The sequence below is a fragment of the Eulemur rufifrons genome, chromosome 8 (genome assembly GCF_041146395.1).
Source record: "Eulemur rufifrons isolate Redbay chromosome 8, OSU_ERuf_1, whole genome shotgun sequence".
Taxonomy (NCBI): domain Eukaryota; kingdom Metazoa; phylum Chordata; class Mammalia; order Primates; family Lemuridae; genus Eulemur; species Eulemur rufifrons.
In genome coordinates this window covers 21,544,808-21,563,884 of record NC_090990.1, presented here as the reverse complement: position 1 = coordinate 21,563,884, position 19,077 = coordinate 21,544,808, and the positions used below count along the sequence as shown (strand labels likewise).

The 19,077-nt window shown below is 59.1% G+C and overlaps 1 protein-coding gene across 1 annotated transcript in view; it reads left to right on the top strand.

Annotated features, from left to right (window-relative positions):
* COL16A1 (collagen type XVI alpha 1 chain) overlaps positions 1-19,077 on the top strand; it is a 49,096-nt gene that overhangs the window by 11,488 nt on the left and 18,531 nt on the right. Inside the window, exons 18-48 of the mRNA XM_069479696.1 lie at positions 261-305; positions 389-484; positions 669-707; positions 1,282-1,326; positions 1,470-1,496; positions 1,999-2,109; positions 2,787-2,822; positions 2,900-3,010; positions 3,369-3,413; positions 5,162-5,197; positions 5,339-5,383; positions 5,698-5,829; positions 6,510-6,545; positions 6,749-6,856; positions 7,130-7,252; positions 7,358-7,411; positions 7,607-7,648; positions 7,961-7,996; positions 8,082-8,135; positions 8,327-8,395; positions 10,269-10,322; positions 10,414-10,440; positions 11,207-11,266; positions 11,458-11,505; positions 11,637-11,690; positions 14,909-14,962; positions 15,168-15,200; positions 17,376-17,492; positions 17,592-17,633; positions 17,721-17,807; positions 18,488-18,532. Of these exons, the coding sequence (XP_069335797.1) occupies positions 261-305; positions 389-484; positions 669-707; positions 1,282-1,326; positions 1,470-1,496; positions 1,999-2,109; positions 2,787-2,822; positions 2,900-3,010; positions 3,369-3,413; positions 5,162-5,197; positions 5,339-5,383; positions 5,698-5,829; positions 6,510-6,545; positions 6,749-6,856; positions 7,130-7,252; positions 7,358-7,411; positions 7,607-7,648; positions 7,961-7,996; positions 8,082-8,135; positions 8,327-8,395; positions 10,269-10,322; positions 10,414-10,440; positions 11,207-11,266; positions 11,458-11,505; positions 11,637-11,690; positions 14,909-14,962; positions 15,168-15,200; positions 17,376-17,492; positions 17,592-17,633; positions 17,721-17,807; positions 18,488-18,532 (1,911 nt within the window). The remainder of the gene's footprint in view (positions 1-260; positions 306-388; positions 485-668; positions 708-1,281; positions 1,327-1,469; positions 1,497-1,998; positions 2,110-2,786; positions 2,823-2,899; positions 3,011-3,368; positions 3,414-5,161; positions 5,198-5,338; positions 5,384-5,697; positions 5,830-6,509; positions 6,546-6,748; positions 6,857-7,129; positions 7,253-7,357; positions 7,412-7,606; positions 7,649-7,960; positions 7,997-8,081; positions 8,136-8,326; positions 8,396-10,268; positions 10,323-10,413; positions 10,441-11,206; positions 11,267-11,457; positions 11,506-11,636; positions 11,691-14,908; positions 14,963-15,167; positions 15,201-17,375; positions 17,493-17,591; positions 17,634-17,720; positions 17,808-18,487; positions 18,533-19,077) is intronic.

The window sequence follows — 19,077 nt, the reverse complement described above, 5'->3', positions numbered from 1 at the left end:
CCAGTGCTGGGATTGACCCATGGCCCTACGCCCCTCTCCTGGCTCAGACAGGAGAACGGGGATGGGGTGTGGGGGGGGTGGGAGCTGGGTGTCTCCTGGCTCCCAGCCTCTGAGCCCTGACCTCTAAGGCCCTGGGGTTGACATGTGATGACATTGAGGCACTGGGGTGGGCTCTGGCTTGGGGAGAGGCAGGGAGGTGGGACAGATGGGTGGGAGGAGCTGGGTCTCAGCGGTTCTCACGCCCTGCTCCTTCCCCACAGGGCCGGCCGGGAGAGATCTGTGTCATCGGGCCCAAAGGGCAGAAGGTGAGTGTGGGCGTCCGTGGGGTGGAGAGGAGGTGGCAGGGTTGAGGCGGCCGCTCTCTCACGCGCACCTATGTCTGTGCCAGGGAGATCCTGGCTTTGTTGGGCCTGAGGGGCTGGCAGGAGAGCCCGGGCCCCCCGGCCGCCCTGGGCCCCCTGGGATAGGACTGCCTGGGACCCCGGTGAGTACCCCCTTGCCTCTCCTGCTGTCCTTTTCTCAGGGACCTCTCTCCCACCCTGGCCAGGGGTGCAGGAGGTAAGGTCTTTCTCGGGGTCCTGGTTGGAGGAAGGGGTGAGGGTAGAAGGTCTCACTACCTAACGACAGGCCCCTGGGAGACTTCCACCTGACCCTGTTTCTGCCCTCAGGGGGATCCAGGTGGCCCGCCAGGCCCTAAGGGCGACAAGGTAAGCAGAGGCAGGAGTGCGGCCCATGGGGGGCTTGATGCATGGCAGGAGGAGAGAGGAGACTGCGTCAGGGCAGCAAGCATGTCCCCGGGAGGAGGCTGGGCATGTGGCTGAGGAGGCCGCGCCCCCAGCTGGGGGAGTGTCCTCACCCTGCACCTGCTGAGGTGGGAGCCCGCCTGTGTTCCAGGCACGGGGTGGGTGGGTCTAGTCTAGTAATGACCAGAGTGGCCTTAACCAGAGGGCCCAAGCTCATTTTAGGGCCCTGTGTCCTGAGCAGAAAGCCTTGAAATGTCTGTCTGTCTATCTGACTGCTGTGGTTCCTCCGGGGTCACTCAGGTCACCTTCTAACTTGCTGCACAGAGGCCCATACTCTTCCTTCTTTTGCAACCCGGAAGGGCTTGGGTTAGATGTGAAGAAGGACTGGCACCAGGAAGGAGGGTTTACTGACCAAATGGAGATGGGAGAGTTGGCAGAGATTGTCCTGCCACCCGGAGAGGGGACCCGATGGGGAAGGGGAATGGGCTGAGGTCACGTTGGCCAGGAGGGTCCCCCTTAACCTTTCTTCTGACCACAGGGCAGCTCTGGGATTCCAGGAAAGGAAGGCCCTGGTGGGAAACCCGTGAGTGACCCTGGTCTGGAGGGGAGGGTGTCACGGCCACATGCTCTTCCAACGCTCCAGGGGGAGGGGCTGGGTCCTCGGGCCCTCTGTGGGCACACCAGCCCTCTGCCCTGGGGTGACGCCCACTGCCTCTTCTCCAACAGGGGAAGCCGGGGCTGAAGGGAGAGAAGGTGAGTCCCAGGCCTGGTTGCCCCAGGTCAGGGTGGGAATGGGAGCCGCTCTCTGCAGGTGACACTGAGCATCAGGGCCCTGGGTTGCTGGACCTTCCGCAGGGACACCCAGCCTTCTTTATTCCTGTGGTGTGCAGGTGTGATCGGTACATAAAGAGCCTGGCTTGGGGGTTAGCTGGGTTCAAGTCCTGCCTCTGCCACACACATACGTTATGAATGCCCCAAGTCAATTAGCTTCTCTCTCAGTGCAAGCTTTCACCTGTCAATGGGACGCAGTTATTTCTTACGGCTTGTTGGGAGGATGTAGCTTTGTGATGTCTGAGAATCCTAGGTTGAGCGAGTCAGTTGGACAGGAAGTCTCTGCAGGGCTCCTGCTGTCCACTTTGATGCTGGGGGTAGGGCACTGGCCTACCGATGTCTAGAGTTGGTGTGGACGGCAGGCTCCTTGCCTCCCCGGATCTCAGCCCCACCCCCTCCACTCACAGTCTCTCCCTTCTGCCAGGGTGACCCCTGTGAAGTGTGCCCAACACTGCCTGAAGGCCCCCAGAACTTTGTGGGGCTCCCTGGAAAACCAGGGCCCAAGGGGGAACCAGGTGATCCTGCACCAGCCAGGGTGAGTGCCCGAGGGACCCCCCAACACACACAAAGAAACCTGGGGGCATGATCATAGAGAGGAACTGGGCAGAAGGACTGGGTACTTCTCATGGCCACAGAGAGACTGTGGGCAGAGGGTCTAGCTGTACAGTGGTGGCGGGGGTCTGAACCATAGAGCTGGGAGCTGGGCTAGAGTGCTATCCCAGGTCTCCATGGCAACCTTCCAGGGCTCTCCAGGAGACTCTAGGATGCCTTTTGGGCAAGCTGGGGTGGAGCCCACCCTTATTGTGAGTGAGGCTGTGCCCTGGGATTGGGTATTGGCTGGGGGTGGAGGAGAGGCATGGGCAGGGCTGGCTTAGGGTCTTGGCCTGGACTCCCCACCCCATGCCCTCACAGACTCTCTCTTTCAGGAGCGCCTGGGAACTGTTGGACAAAAAGGTGACCGGGTATGTGTGGGAACTTCCCGTCGGAGTAGTTTAGCCTGGCCTCATTTCTCCCGCTTGTTACATGGGTTGATAAGCCCTGCTGCTGGGGTGCTGGCCTTGAACCCCATGGGACCAGTGTACATATATTAACACTCAGTGGGGTGTATGATGGGTTTGTGTGTGTGTGACATTGATGTCCTTATATATGGCTAGGGAGTTTGGGACGTCCCAACGTGCCCAGTGTCAGCTTACAAACCTTTTTTCCCTGCAGGGAATCCAAGGCATCCAAGGCATCAAAGGAGAGAAGGTGAGGGAGCCCTGGTCCCCTGCTGCCCTCCTCTGCCTACCTGGGAGCCTTTCTGAACCTTTCTCTTTCTTCCCCAGGGGGAGCCCTGCTTGTCTTGCGGCACAGTTGTAGGGGCCCAGCATCTCGAGCTGTCTGCAGGGGACGGCGGAGAGGTGGGCTCTCCAGGCTTTGGTTTGCCTGGCCTCCCGGTGAGTGACTGCTTTCCCCCAGCTGGTCCAGCCCGTCCTTGCCATGCTGGTGACCTCCCTGGCTTTCCCGGTCCTAAGTCTGAGGGTAGGGACCAGGAGGGAAGCCATGAGGCGGGTGTCCCAGGCCTGCATCCTGGTCCCTCCCTCCATCCCTGTGCTGCCCAAGCTACTTGCCCTGGGACTTCTTCTTAGCACTTCAGAGTGTCCGATTGTCTAACTGAGGAAACTGTCCAGCCAGGGTTGTGGGATTCCTAATTCCAATCTTGCCTTCCTCTTTCTGGCTGGATGCTGGGACCCAGGGGACCTTGGAGGGGTGGCAGTAGGGAGATGCTGTGACTCGGTCTTGGTTGTTTTTCAGGGGAAACCTGGGACTCCGGGGCTAACGGGGCTGAAAGGAGAGAAGGTGAGACCTGGATTAGATGTCAGGGACACCAGGGCTTCTTGGCAGAGTGGCAGGGGAGGGGTGGCCCTGGGTAGGGAATGGGGGCAGTATAGACAGGAGATCAGACTGTCAAATCATAGTGAAATAAATTTATCAGTATTTTGCACACTGGAGTCAAAGAACTTATTTCTGAGAGCCCCTATGTTCTCCAAGAGAATTTCTTAGTGTTTTATTTTTAATATAATGATAATCTAAAACTATTAAGCACATTCAAGACTACCTTATAATAAAATAATATTTAGCACTTCTTTACTGATTATTATGTGCTGGGCACTGTTCCAAGTCTTAACGTGTATTAACCTGTTTTGTCCTCCCCAAACCTTGTGGGGCCGATTCTCCATTATTCCCATCTGTGGATGAGGAAACGGAGGCAAAGAAAGGCCGAGTAGATCACCCAAGGTCAGGCAGGTGTTTAGATGCGGACCTAAGATTGAGCCCAGGCAGGCTGGCTCCAGAGCCTGTGGTCTTCACTGCGCAGCTGGGTCACCCAATCTCAGCGCCTGTGTTAACATTTCTATTTACGATTGCGTTGGAGACAAACGGCAGCCTTGAACTTCTAACGCAGTGTTACTCGGGTGAAGGGTTCTGTGGGTGTACGCGTGCTCAAGTGTGAGAAACACTGCCGTGTGTGCAGACTCGACCCCAACAGGCAACCCCGCTCGTCATTTCTCACGCGGAGCCTTTGCACCGCCCCCCCCACTGCCTGCTGCCTCTTCCCTGCTTCTCCGCCTCTCCCCACAGCAGCCCTCCCTCCAGCCACCAGCACGTCCTGACAGTTCTGCCAGGGACACCTCCCTCAACCCCTCTGCCTCTCTCCACTTCCACCGCCACGGGCTGGGGCCCCCTCGCCTCTCACCTGGACGGTGGCACCGCCTCTGTCCAGCCTGCCTGTGGCCCCGGCAGCCCTTCGATGGTTCCTTTTTCATCCGGTAGCTACCGTGGCTTTGTAGCAGAACTCAGATGACACATTACATTCTTCCCCTGCTTAGTGTCCCTCTGGGACTGGACCAGGTGCCACAGCCCCCCCCCCCCCCCCCCGCCCCGTGCTTCACAGGAGCCTGGGCGGCCCTGTCCTGCCTTTGTTTCCAAACTCATCTGCGTCTTCTCTCCCTCCTCTGGTTTACTGGCCCTTCTTTTGCTCTAGAACATCAAGACTCTTCCCACCTCTCAGCTTTTGTACTTGTGTTTCCCACTAGAAACATCTGGAACGTTTGTCCTCCCCCTCCCCCGTTCGTTCATCGCTGACCCTCTCCTCATCTCTGTGACAGTAACCAGTGACACTCCTCTGACCACCCTGTCTAGAGTGGTGCCCCCCTCCCTCTGCCTCCTCACCTTGTCTACGTCCTCGACAGCACTCAGCGCTGTTTAAAATCACTATTCAGAAAGTTCTAGGTGTGTAAGCTGCACGTCACTGCTGTGTACCCAGCACCTAGCCCCGTGTGGAAAGGCGTCCGGGGAATAGCTGCTGGAAAGATGAATAAACAATCTCTGTGCGCCGGGTCAGGGCTGGGGGAGGGGCTGGGATGCTGTGACGTGAGGCTGGGCGTGGAAATACGGCTTCTAGCACTGCTGGCCACACACTCCCTGGGGCATCCTCGGGAGAGCCCTTTCCCTCTCTGGGCCTCAGTTTCCCTAGCCAGGAAAGGAGAGGGTAGTCCAGAGGTCCCAGGGGGCAGCTTTTGATCGTAAATTCTCTGCTTTGCTCTCAGGGTAATTTGGGGGCGGCAGGGCCAGCCGGTGGTCCGGTAAGTATGTTTCGGATGGCAACAGCTCGGGTGGTGGGCAGGTGGGAGGTACGGCCCCCTTGGGGAGCTGATAGGCCTAGGCTGTGCCTCAGCAGGGCCCAGGAAGACGCTGGGCATCACGTGATCCTTCTTACCATGTAGGGACCACCAGGGCCAGTGGGACCAACAGGCATCAAAGGGGCAAAGGTGAGTCTGGGGCATTCTCCACATGCAGCCAGGGTGAGCTTCCTAGGCACACACTCCTCTTGCTCTACCTCGAGCCTTCTGCAGCTCCTCACTGCCTGGCGGGCAAAGCCTGACTCCTCAGCACAGCGTCGAGACCCCTGAAGACTTGGCCCTGCCCTTGTCACTCCCCTGCTCTCCCTCAGTCTCCTCTGAGATACCCATCGCCTAGCAGAGGGGCTGTGTCAGGCCTGGCTGCATTCCCTGGGCCCAGACGCCAAGCTAGCTCTAATGCACCCGGCCTGGGGACGCCCTGACCCAGCGTCCTCGCTCGGCAGGGGGAGCCTTGTGAGCCATGCGCAGCCCTGTCCAGCCCTCAGGATGGGGACGTCCGTGTGGTGGCCTTGCCTGGTCCGGCAGGAGAAAAGGGGGAGCCTGGGCCTCCCGGCTTCGGCCTGCCAGGAAAACAGGTGAGGTGGGACGGAGGGAGGGCTCGGGAGGGGAGGAGTCCTGCCTGGGTCGCTTGACCTCCTGGGCGGTGGGGGTAGGTGGGAGTATGTGGAGGGGTCACAGCACGGGCCAGAAAGAGCATCAGCCCAGGACCAGCCAGACTGGGTTCCAATCCCAGTTCTGCGTCTTACCAGATCTTTGACTTGAGCAAATTGCTTTTCTTTCTGGACCTCTCTTCCGCCGCACGGCCTGGTTGTGAAGCGTAGGAATGGTGTGCGTGAAGCACTGAGCAGCACGTATTAGTCACTCAGGAAACAGCCGTTGCCACCGTGGTTATCGGTATTGTCACTGCTGTAGCAGGAGCAGCAGGCACTGGCACAGTGGCCGCCACGTGCCACGCGCTGCTTCGCACATATCAGCTGGTCTAGCCCCACGAGCAGATCGGAATATACTGTATATTGTTATCACCCCCCTTGACAGATGAGGAACCTGAAGCACAAAGATAGGTGAGGTCACCTGCCCAGCTCACCCAGGCGGGCTCTGGCACAGTCTCTTCTTCTCTTAACCCTTGGGAGATTGCTTCAAGGCACGAGAGCAGAGATTTCGTCTGCTTTGCCTGCTGCTGTGTCCCCTGGCCGGACACAGCTGGCGCTGAGGGAGGCCCAGTGTGAGTGAGTGGTGCCGCCATCTTTCTCCTCAGGGCAAGGCTGGAGAGCGCGGGCTGAAGGGGCAGAAGGTGAGAGAACCTCGCTGGGCACGTGGGTGGGCACCGCCTCCTCTCCGATGCCCTCCCACCTCCTTTCCCTGGTGGCCTGTGCCCACCCTCCGCTCCCCTCCCAGCCCCGGCCCTCGGCCCCTGGCAGGTCCTGAAGGGCAACCTGCCCCCAGCTGGGCCCCTGGGCCCCCCTTCCCGCCCTCCTTGAACCCCACTCCTTACAGGGTGATGCTGGGAATCCTGGAGACCCTGGAACCCCGGGCACCATGGGGCGGCCGGGACTATCCGGAGAGCCTGGAGTTCGGGGCCCTGCGGGGCCAAAAGGAGAAAAGGTCAGTCAGGTGGTGGGGGGGCAGCTCACTGCATGAGCAGAAAGAAACCAGCTGGCACGCCAGTGAGGAATGGGTTGCAGGGTCCACCAGAGCCATCAGCGGTGCCAGGGCCACTGGGTGGAGGCCAGGGGCGGCAGGGCCTGTTCGACTTCCCTGGCTGAGGTGGGGGCAGCAAAGGGGCAGAGATCCCAGGGGACACAAGGACCCCTCTGCGATACCTCCTGGCTGCCGGCCCTGGCTCACTGGCTCCTGCCTGTGCCCGTCTCTGACCAGGGCGATGGCTGCACTGCCTGCCCCAGCCTGCAAGGGGCGCTGACCAACATGGCGGGACTGCCTGGGAAGCCGGGCCCCAAAGGAGATCAGGGGCCCGAAGGCGTGGGCCGACCTGGTAAACCCGTGAGTTGCCTTGCCCCCTGGCCCCTCCCTGCCGGGGCTTCGCCTTCTCTTCCTCCTGTCCCCCGTCCCCCATGGGGACTCCATGGGCCACCTTGTACCTTTTAGGGCCAGCCTGGTCTACCGGGAGTTCAAGGGCCCCCAGGACTGAAGGGCGTACAGGTGCGTCTGAGTCTGGGGGCCTTGGCTGCGGCTGTGTGTGGGCAAGGGGGCGAGGGGAGATACATGGGGGCGGGGGCTGCTGTGGCGAATGGAGGCAGGGTAATAGCAGGCAGAAGGTGGGGCAGAAGGGGCTGGGAGAAGGGTGAAGGGAGAATGGGTAACCTTGAACCAGGGATTGTCCTTCTGCCTCTCCAGGGAGAGCCAGGGCCTCCAGGAAGGGGAGCGCAGGGGCCCCAGGTGAGTCTCCGGCCTTACCTTTGCCTGCCCTGCCCCCCCACCCTCATTAGCCAGCTGCCACTCCCACCTGCCTCCAAATGCTCAAGGGCACAGCTCTGGGACTGGGGCCCAGGCAGCAGCCCTGGCCTGCTGTTGCTTCTGTCGGGGTCTTGGCTTCGACCCCCACCTCTCTGACTCTCAGGGTCTCCTTGGGAGCTCCTCTGAGTTTCAGGGGGGGCAGATGCCTCACCCAGACAGGTCTGCCAGCAGGGCAGGGCCAGTGGGGCAGTTTGGTGCAGGCTGCTGTGCCCCATGGCCCTTTCTGACTTGCAGGGGGAGCCTGGAGCCCAGGGTTTGCCTGGCATTCAGGTACGTCTGCCTTGGACCTGGAGGAGGCTGGCAGGGGAAGGGACCACTGCAGGTAAGGGGTGACTAATTGTGCTTTCATCTGCAGGGACTTCCGGGACCTCGGGGACCACCTGGCTCCACTGGAGAGAAGGGTGCCCAGGTGAGCCTCTGCCTGCGTGGGCATCAGGCCTGCAGTGCTGCAGAGCTCCCTGACAGTGGGCTCAGGGGACGCGGGGGCCGAGGGAGGCCCATCAGAGTGCTGCCCGGGACCTGGTCTGATGCGTCTTGCCTGCCGGATCATAGCTAGCTTCCAATTCTGCCCCCGCAACCTTTGTACCCTCTCTTGCTTAGGGACCCCCAGGGGTGAAAGGAGCCACGGGACCTGTGGGACCTCCTGGTGCTGGTGTCTCCGGGCCTCCGGTGAGTCTTCTCTGCCTTCTGTGCTGAGGGCGCTGCTGGGACCAAGGACGTTGCTGCTGGGAAGAGGGCACGGGGCTGACCCGCCTGTCCCAGCAGCCTTGGGGATGGGAGGAGAGAGGCCTCAGCCCGCCCAGCCTCAGAGAGGGTCGACTGCACAGTTTGGGGAAGTGACTGAATAATGACAATAGAGGTCACCACTGTTTTTTGAGCAGCGAGGATGCTGAGGCCCTGTGCTAAGTGCTACACACAAAGAAGTTCACTTAATCCTCACAGCAGCCCAGCCGGGGGCTGCTCTCATTGTCCCATTTCATAGATAAGGAAGCTGAAGGCCAGAGAGCGAGGAGGCAGAGCCACGGACTTGACCCCGGTCTGTCTGACCCCACGCCCGTCCCCGGCTGCGAACCCTGGAGTCATTGGGGGCGCTGCCCGGCAGAGCCATCGGTGACGGTGGAATGTTCTGTCTGCACTGCCCAAGACAGGAGCCACATGTGGCAGCTGAGCACCTGAAACGTGGCTGTTGTGACTGAGCAGCTCAATTTTAAGTTTCTTTTTATCGTAATTAATTTAAATTTAAATAGCCACGTGTGGCTACTGGCTACCGCAGGGGAGAGCACAGACCTGGACCCACTACGTCCAGTGTCATTACCCTCAAAGACCTCCCCTCGGCCACTGTTCCCCCAGTGACTCCCGTGTTTTAAAAGATGTGCCTATTGAGCAAATTACATAGATTAAGTAATCCTAAGTGCATTTTCTCATTTTTAGTCATCAAAGACCTGTGTAATAGTCAGCTTCCACTCCACATGAACCCACTAGGATTTTACAAGATGATATAATTTTGGTCTGAATCAAAGAAATGCTGCCTTCCAGCCCGCCTCTGCCGTGCCAGGTGGTGGGCAAATGTATAATTTTTCTTGGGCTTTTGATAATGTTGAAAATAGCCCAGTGAATTGTATTCTCTTCTATCTTTGCGGATCCCTAGAGAAATTCTAGTTCCAGTTTGGGAAGCACTGCTGGATCGGGAGGGCACCGGCGTCCGGAGGGGACGAGGACTTGCCTGAGTGTCCTATGCAGCCAGGCCGTGTTGTCCAGCACAGCCACAGTCAGGGGCGACTGTCCCGGGGAGCCCCAGGGTCAGGGGACAGACGTGGTCCCGGTCCTCAGGGAGCTTCGAGTCCCACGTGTGAAGGTGGCGGGTCCCCTAGGACAGCAGCCACGAGGACATCCTCTGAGTGGCCAGCCTGGCCTCTCCTGGCCTGAGCAGATCCCCTGCCTCTGCCCAAGCTGCCTGCCTTTCCAGAACTCTCCAGACCTCCCCTCAAGCTGAATCCCATCCAGGAGGTTTCCTAATCCCAGCCCCACACTTGCTAGTTGTGTGACCTTAGGCAAATGACAGCTTCCCAGAGTCTCCAGTCCCTGGTGGATAAAATCGGGGCTGAAACGCCTTTCTCCCAGTGACGTCAACAGAGGTAACTTCGTGGTAGAGAGAGTGTGTCGCAAGCACGGAAGGGAGACAGGAAAGAGCAGGGACTTCGGGCTGGACAGACCTGGGCGCAGTTGTGCTGTTGGGTCTGTTATGAAATTTCTTCAAGCCTCAATTTCCTCACCTAAAAAACACAACGATACCATCCTGCCGGGCTGGGAGTGGGGTTCCAGTCAATGTTCCCAGACAGGTGCGTGGCCTGGTGTCTGGGACCCAGAGGTGCTCAGGAAATGCCGGTCTCCTTCCTCCCCACCTCATCTCCTGTGGCTCCGTCTCCTCCTCTAGAACATGGGCACTGGACCTGGCCCCAGGGGAGCTGGCGCTGCTTCTGTTTGTCCTACTGCCCTTCTCTGCAAGCGGCCAGGTGGCTGACTCTGGGCTCTCTCCCTTCAGGGCCGTGATGGGCAACAGGGACAGAGTGGACTTCCAGGAGCCAGAGGGATGCCAGTGAGTACCGTGTCCCGGGGCAGCAGGACACCACGGCCGGCCCTGCCTCCACACCCCTGTCTACTCACCTTCCTGTGTTGCTTCTCTGCAGGGTGAAAAGGGATCGCAAGGAGAAAAGGTAAGTCCCGAGAACCTGTAACCGATACCTGGGGGGAATTAGCAGCCCCTCCCACCCGCCACCCAGGGGAAACTGTGCACACGGTGGCTGCCTTGGATTGGAGAACAGGGACAGAGGAGACATCCTGGTCTCCTTGCTACCCCCCAGCTCCCTGATTCCAGGGGCCCCAGATACTCCCAACTTCACCTGGTTGCTGGCCCAGGACTCACGCACCATCACAGGAGACCGGAGACCTCCAAGGCCCCCTCAGTGGGCAGCTGCATTTTCAGATGGGGGCTGAGTGAGAGGCTGGGGTAGTAAGTGAGCTGGGAGGGACTAGTGGGGAGTGGGCAGAGAGCTGGGGGCCCCAGGAGAAGGGCACGGAAGCCAGGCTGGGCCCAGAGGAGCGGGGCTGCAGCGGGTCGAGCTGTGACCATCCTGGAGGCGAGAATCCCTGAGCAGCAGCAGACAATGATGTAACTAAGTGACGACTTTAACAGCAGTGGCCGCCACTTGCTGAATACTGGCCGTGCAATAAGACCCCAGTGCACAGCAGTCCATCCCATCCTCCAGACAGCCTATGCGTTTGGAATCATCCCTGTTTTACCGGCAAGGAGGCTGAGATGCAGAGAGGTTAAACAGGTTGCAAAGGGCACAGTCTTAAGCGGCAGGTCCTGGATTTAAACCCTGGCCCCTCCATCTCCAAAGCCCGTGCCATCTCCAGGATGTCGGTTTCCAGAGGGCCCTTTGTCCTGCCTGTCTCTCACAGCAGCTCTTGTCTTTTCAGGGCGAGCCCGGGGAGTGCTCCTGCCCCTCGCGAGGAGACCCCGTCTTCTCTGGCATGCCGGTAAGTGGTGCTGAGAGCCTTCTCCCCAGCCCCGGGGAGAGGCCCCGCTTCCAGCCTCACCTGGTGCCCAACGTGCAAGGGCCCCGCAGGGCTTTGCAACCCAGCCAGCCACCTCCTCACGCAGCCCTGCGCTTGGTGTGGACGTTGCCTATAACTTCGTCCCTTCTTTTGCGACCCCCACTCCCACCCAGGGTGCTCCGGGACTGTGGATGGGCAACTCCTGGCAGCCGGGCCCGCAGGTGTGTGTTGCTTGTCTCCTCCGTCTCTCCTCTTGTCTGCCAGCGCCCCACGGCTTGCCCACCCTAACCTGCTGCCCCCAGCCACGGGGCAGAGCGCCCTTCTGGCTCTGATTCCTTCTTCTCTCCCTCAGGGTCCCCCAGGTGTTCCCGGACCACCAGGCCCCCCCGGAGTACCTGGGCTGCAGGTAAGGGGCAGGAGAGAATGAGGGGTTTTGGTGGCAGGGCTCATGCTCCATGCTGGACCCCAAGGATGCTGCTCCCCGGCCCCAACCACATACACGTGTCATTTCTCACTTCTCTATGCATCTGCTTCCCAGCATGGCATGCAGGGCCCGCTGGTCCCTCAGGCCAGGCTGCGTGCACTCCCAGCCATTTTTCGAGGAATGCCCTGTTGTGTCAGCTGCCAGGAACTCAGAATCTGGGTCAGATAAAAATCCTTTACACTGGTATAGCGCCCCGCCGTTTGGGAGCAGCATTCAACCTTCATTCATGCAACACATATTTTTGCACATCTGCTATTTTCCAGGTACTGTTTTAGGTGCTGGGGATATAGCAGGGCACAAAAATAAAAATCCATCCCCTTTTGGAGCTTGCATTCTAGTTGGAGAGAAAAACAATACACAAGATAAAATACAGTATGTTAGAAAGTGATACTCACTCAGGAGAAAGATAGAGCAGGGAATGGAGATAGAAAATTGAAGGAGGCTGGAAAGATACTTGCAAAATGTGCTATAAAGAAGGTGACATTTGAATCAAAACTTAAAGGAAACAAGGAACAAGGGAGAGCCTTCCTGGCAGAGAAAGCAGCAGGTGCAAAGGCCCAGAGGTAGGAACATGCCTGGCATGTTTGGGGAACACAAGGAGGCCACAGGGAGTGAGAAGAGAGCATCAGGATTTGAGGTCTGTGTGGCATTTGTGATTAGAGAGTGCATTCCAGAGCCAGTAGCCTGAACTTGAATCCCAGCTCTGCCATGTGTTAGCTGTGTGGTGCTGGGCGAGTTCCGTAACCTCTCTGTGTCTCTCTGCCTTCATCTGTTAAGTGCACCTGCCCAATAGGGCTTTTGTGAGTAGTAAACAAATTAATGCATGTGAAATATATAGAATCGGGCCTGACCCATAATAAAGGCTTGGAAGGCGTTGGCTGTCATTATTAGCATGACGATGACTACTATTATAATTTTACATCCATTCTTTTCTTCGTTTGAGCCATACATCACTCCCAAAAGGAAGGAGTTGTTATTCCTAAGCCACAGCTGGGCAAGCTGAAGCTCCGAGAGGTAGGGTATCTTGTCCAAGGTCACCCAGCTAGGAATTGGCAGCACTGGACTGGGGCTTCCCTGTGCAGAGCACTTTTTGCTCCCTGCCTTTCAGGTCAGCTCCCCAGTGGTTTGCATACCGGCCCACCTTTTCTGGAGATTCTAGAAGACACAGATAGCGCCTTCCATGTGTCTGGCTCCCCGCTCCAGAGACAGTGATTCTTACTCAAAGAAGCAGGGCAGAATCACACGAAAGCTTTTTATAAGCTGCTCCTCCCTGCCCCATTGATTTTATACATTTTGTCTCTATAACCCCACTTCCTGCCACCCCCCCCCCCCCCCCCGCCGCATGCCTTGCCTGCCACCCTGGGCTGGGCATCTGCTGTGCTGAGCCACCACTGCTGATGGGAGTCTCCACCGGGATCCCAGTTCCCCCTGTCCCAGTCCGGAGTGCTGAGTCCCACGCCACGCATTTGCAGCCACGCATTTGCCGAGTGTCCCGGGCTTCCTGCCACACTGCCGGGAAACAGGAATCTGTCTGCAGAGGGCTTGCAATTTTGCTTGGGGAAGCATGAGAGTCATTTCAAAGTGACCCATTAACGAGTGAGAGTGATGTCGTATGAACCCTGCCAAGACATGCGAGGGGGAATGAGGCAGAAAGAGTGACTTATGAGTCTGGTCCCAGGCACCAGCGTCCTCGTCTAGTGCCAGTGCCTGAGACCGAGCCGAGGCTGCCGCTAGCAGGCACCTCCCCATCTCTGTGGGGACAGAAAGAGGCTCAGAGACGCACAGCACTTACCCACGCAAGGCTGCATCGTCCCAATGCTCCGTTATCTCATTTCGTCCTGATCCTTCTCTCAGATGACAAAACTGAGGCACGGAGGTTAAGAAATGTGCCTGAGCCTGTGTAGCTAGTGGGCCGTTGAGCCTCGGTTTAAACTGGGGCTGGACTGTCCACTCCTGTGGTAGAACAGCAGGTGGAACGCTTAGACCTGGGAGGGCAGAGTGCCAGGCTTGAACTGCCACACTGGCCATGGAGACAGGGGCAGGGGGTGGATAACAATTTAGGGGCCTCATAATTAAGGCATTTTCCCCGTGCCAGGCACTGCTGTAAGCCCGATGGGGGTGCTAGAGGGGGCTGGGTGACCCAGGGGTGACCCAGGCCTGGTAGGGTCTGCCCTGGCTGCTCCGTGGCAGGTGATGTGTCCCATTGCTGGAGCTGGGACGGGAAGGGAGGCCGGATTGCAGAGCGAGCCAAGGAAATCCTACCCAGGGACGAATGGGCCGAGCAGCGGTGCGTTCACTGGACACGTACTTACCTCCTACGTGTCGGGCACCGGGGATTTAACACTGAGCACACTCCCTGCCGCCACGGAGTGTTTAATATGCAAATGTGCCTTGTGAGTCTGCAAGAGGAACAGAGTCTGGGTGGCAGACGTTTAACTTGAACATCCTGACAGCCATTGTCTCCTTGAAGCCTCACCATAAACTATCCCTGTTTTACAGATAGGGAAACTGAGGCACTGATTTTTTTTTTTCCTAAGTAACCTGCCAAAGTTATACAGGTATTCAGGATTTGCACCTAGATGAGTCTGATTGGCAAGAATCCACCCTTGCTGTGTACATGAACGATTTGGGGATATCTTTTGAGAAATGGTGCTGAGATAGTGGTTATGAGAGGGGTTGGATAGATTCCTCACTCTGAATGTCAGCTGGGTGCCTTGCTCAGCTTGTGACCTTTGGCAAGTTACTTACCCCCTCTGAGTTTTTTGTGCTGTTTTTAAGATGGAGATAATACCTAGATCACCAAGATAACTGTGATGATGAAATGAGAAAATATAGAAAAACTACTTAGCACAGAAAGAAACAGCAGTTACTTAAGGAAGACCTTCTGCCCGATTTCTGAGCTTCCCCTAACGTGGGGGAAACACTCCCTGTCGGACTGGTTTTGGGGTCCTTCCTCTGGGCCCACTCAGCTTCCCTACAAAGGGTCTGCAGGCTTGCAAGCTAAGAATAGACGTCAGCCTCATGCCAGCCGGGTCTCTCAGCTCTGCAGGACGAGGGGAAGAGGCGGGAGGGATGAGGAGAAGGAAGCGGGCTGACCAGCGGGCTAGAGAAGGCTCACCCGTGTCTCCTCTTGGCTGCAGGGAGTGCCTGGAAACAACGGCCTGCCGGGACAGCCTGGGCTGACTGCAGAGCTGGTGGGTACTGGCCGGGGCTCACTGTCCATCTCCTCCCTGCCTTCTCCCGGGGCTGAGCGGGCCATGCAGCTGGCCCTCTAGCTGCAGTGGGGGGCCCTCTTTGCTCCCCTGCTGAGGCTGGGAGAAGCCCAGACAGCATGGCACGACCCTATAAGTCCCCATCCCTTCCCTCAGCCGCCTGAGCCCACACATCTGTCTCTTGCAGGGCTCCTTGCCGATTGAACAGCACCTCCTTAAGGTAAGAGGTACCAGGGAGGGGAGCAGGAGCAGGCGGGGGAGTCTCCTAAGGAGATTCCCTTAGTGAGTACTCAGCTGCGTGGCACCTCACAGAGAGAGCAGCAGTTTGCAGGGAATGTGCGTTCCAAGCATCTGTCGAAGAGGGCCTAGCTGGTGCCTGGCTTGTGACAGACCCCCAGGCAACATTTGCTGAACGAGTGCTTAAAGGAGTCCCGTGAAGGCACCCACATGGCACATGCTGTCGGCAGAACCCAGCCCCGAAGCCTGCCTGCAGCAGCTGGCGATGAGGCCCGGTGGCACCCAGGTCACACCAGGGCAGGGCCCCGCAGCTTCCAGAGCAGAGCGGAGTGGGTGAAGGGCAGTGGGAGGTGGCCGTGCAGGTCACGTTCTCTGATGGGACTGGGCAGGGCCTGGAAGAAGGCTTCAGCCGTTCTCTGGTCAATCCAGAAAGAATCCCGGGGGGGAGATGGGGTTTGAGAAGCTGCTCTAATGGTGAGAGAAAGGGTGCCTGCGGCCTGGTCAGAGAGTTGGCCCGCGCCAGGGCCTGCAAACAGCCTGAAGAACACACCAGAGGGCTGTGGCCGGGTCTGGCTTACCCAGGCTGGGCGGAGCATCCCGGGGGGAACCAAGGGTCACACAGCCCTTCTTTGCTCAGTCACCTCAGAGATGAAAGCGCAGTAATTCCTCAGGCTGCCTTTAGGTTTCTGAAGGTGGCCCTCATGTTGCTGGACTTCATTCTCCCCCAGCTCAGTGTCTTTAGGAGTCCCTCCCATGCCTTGGCCACCAGAGCCCCCCTCCCTGCAGTCCTAGCCACGCTCTTCTGGCGAGGGCTAGTCAGTGCCCTGGACACCGCACTGCCCAGCGGGCCCTGTCTGCCCTGTCCTTGCTCTGAACGGCAGATGCCTCCGGAAGCAGCCAGAGGAGGGCAGGGTAACCTCCTGGCAGCAGTGACATGTTGGGTCACAGTGGGGTTGTGGCAACGAAACCCCCAGCTCTTCTCCCCTAAGCTTCTGTCAGCCTGGGGGCCCAGGTCCTGCCGTGATTGTGGGGCTCCCGGCTTCCCCCGTAACGTTTCCTCTGTTGGCTTCCCACGCAAGTGCTCCGCCGAGGGCCCAAGTAGGACCTGAGTGTGGCCTGGAGAAGGGGCCAGATGGCACCTCAGGGGGTGCTGACCAGGACCCCCGGCCACCACACGCACCCACAGCGTAGAGGAGGCAGGGCCTGCGGAGGGAGCGCTGGCTCTGGCCTAGGGCCTGCGCTTAGCTTAGACAAGTGGCACGGCCGCTGCGTGTCAGCTTCCTCCTCCCCACAATGCTTATGAGATGTCAGGACTGGATGTGGTAATGTGCACAGGCTTATCATGATACGTGGCATCTGGGTGCTGAGTAAATGACGGCCATTGTCATTGGGCTTGGCAGTGAACAGCGAAGGTGGGTGCGGAGGCGCCTGCCTGGGCGTCCAGGGCCACCGCAGCGGGCCATGGATAGGCTCCGGGCTCCCCAGGGCCTCCGAAATTGCAGGCTGGCTTTTACCAGCGGGGGTGTTTTTCTGGGAAGAGTACCCAGAGCTTCCGTCAAACTCTCAGAGGGATCTGTGATCCAAAGAATGTTAAGCCCCCGGGTAAGAGGAAGACCTTCCTGTTGGGAAGGCCGGTCAGGCACGGCGACGTGGGAAACCCGTGGGCAGTCAGGCCTGCTCTGGGGAAGGAGGGCAGGCCTGTCCCAGAGGGTGTCTGTGAAGGGCCTGGCTCCTCCCGCAGCTGTGCCCCGGCCCCCCTGGGCAGAGAGGCTGGCGTTTGGAGCCAGCCTCTTCAGCCTAACTCCTCGTGGCTTGTCCTCGCAGTGGGTGCAGGTTGCAGGAACAGCCGGGACAGATGGTCCCTCCGTGGGCCCCTCCGCCTCCTCCCACACGCCTGTCTGGAAAGTGGCTTTGGCTTAGCCCTACCCGAGCTTCTTCCTGCAGGAAACTCAAAGCCAATTTTTGGGAGTGGGTCCCCCAGGGATGGAGCAAAGCTGCGGCAGGGACGTGGCTGGGGAGGGAGAGAATGTGGGTGGAGGGCTGCGGGCAGGGGCCCCGCTGTGGGCTCTGAGTGGGGCTGCCCCACTCGCCGTCTCTGCTCCGTGCCCCACTGCTCTCCCTGCTCCGTGCCCCACTGCTCTCCCTGCTCCCTCCTCAGAGCATCTGTGGGGACTGTGCCCAGGGGCAGATGGCCCACCCAGCGTCCCTCCTGCAGAAAGGCGAAAAGGGGGACCAGGGCATCCCCGGTGTGCCAGGCCTTGACAGCTGTGCCCGGGTAGGGACTGGGCTTGGGGCAGCCGGTGTGGGGGGCGGAAGGGGGCCTCCCCATCCACCTCGCCTGATGCCTGACATCTCCTTGCCCTTCCCTTCACAGTGCTTCTCAGAGCGGGAGCGCCCGAGAGCCGAGGAGGCCCGGGTGAGTGGGGCCTGCTCTCCCCAGCCCAGCCCACGCCCCACGGGGAGGCCCTGGCCGCTCACTCTCACTGTCTCCATCGCCCCCCAGGGAGACAACATCGACGGAGATCCTGACTGTCCTGGGAGCCCCGGCCTGCCTGGTCCTCCGGGACTGCCGGGCCAGAGAGGAGAAGAGGTAAGAGCTTCCCGTCTGCCTTTGAGACCTGTCAGGACCCTCCGAGGCCTCACGTGACTGGCGCCCTTTACTGCTCTGGCCTCATCTGTGCTCCCGGAGCACTGGCTCCTCTGGGGTACACAGCACATGTTCCCCTGCCCCAGGCCCAGCCACATCCTCCTCCTGCAACACCCTTCTCCAGGGCTCATTCCCGCACTGCTGCAGCTCTGCTCAAATGTCACCTTCTCAGTGAGACCTCCCCTCACCACCCTCTTTATAACTGAGCCCCCACACCAGCCTCAGGGCCTCCACCCTGCTTACCTGCATCCCACTCATCACCCTCCAACATACCGGGTACTTACTTCATTCAGGAACATTCCACATAATTGGTCAAGCACCAAGTACGTGCCAGCCCTGCTCTGTTTGTTACTGTGTCCATCCCCTGCTAGGACATATGTGCTGCGAGGCAGGCATTTTTATCTGTTTGGTTTATTCTGTGTTCCCAGCCCTTGGACCAGTGCCTGGTACATAATAATTGCTCAATAAATGCGTGTTGCATGATGAAATGAACCAAATGAAAGGTGGTTTTAACCTCCACTAAATGGTGACCCTGGCTGTGGCCAGCCAGGAGGAAGGCCACCGAGGTCCTGGGCTCTGTGGGGCCCAAGCTCTTCATCCTCGTCCCTTGGCTTCCTTTGCAGGGTCCGCCCGGCATGAGGGGCTCTCCGGGTCCTCCCGGCCCTATTGTAAGTATCTGTGCTTCCCTAGTCACCTTGAAAAGCTCTCAAAGGGGTCATGACATTCACACACCATTCGGCTGCCTTGTCCCCAAGAAGCAGGGCAAGGCAGAAAGAGGGAAGTTCCAGCGTCCTCCCCAGCCCCTCAGCAGGGCATCTGCGGGGACTGTGGTGTCCCACCACGGAATCCTGGAACTGCCCTGCTCTGCTCCACGGCCCAAGGTCCTGCTTAGGGGCCGCCCTCAGGGGCACAGCTTTGCTTCCCTGTGCACCTCCCTGCTGCGTTTTACTCGGGGGACCCTGGCCGCCCGGAGCAGGGGGCCGAGCTACTGGCTCACAGTCTGGGCAGGCAGGGTGGCGCGGGGCATCCTGGCCACATCTCTCCATGTGACACGGTCCCTACAAGGGCCAGGGGCTACGGTGGAGCTGCCCTCCCTCGCTCTGTTGCCATCTCTGGGCAAGTCTACAAAGTCCAGACCAGGGGCGTCCTTTGTGGTGTTGCTACTGCAGGAAAATAGACGTGACTAGGAAAGACTGGAAGAACTGAAAGGGCT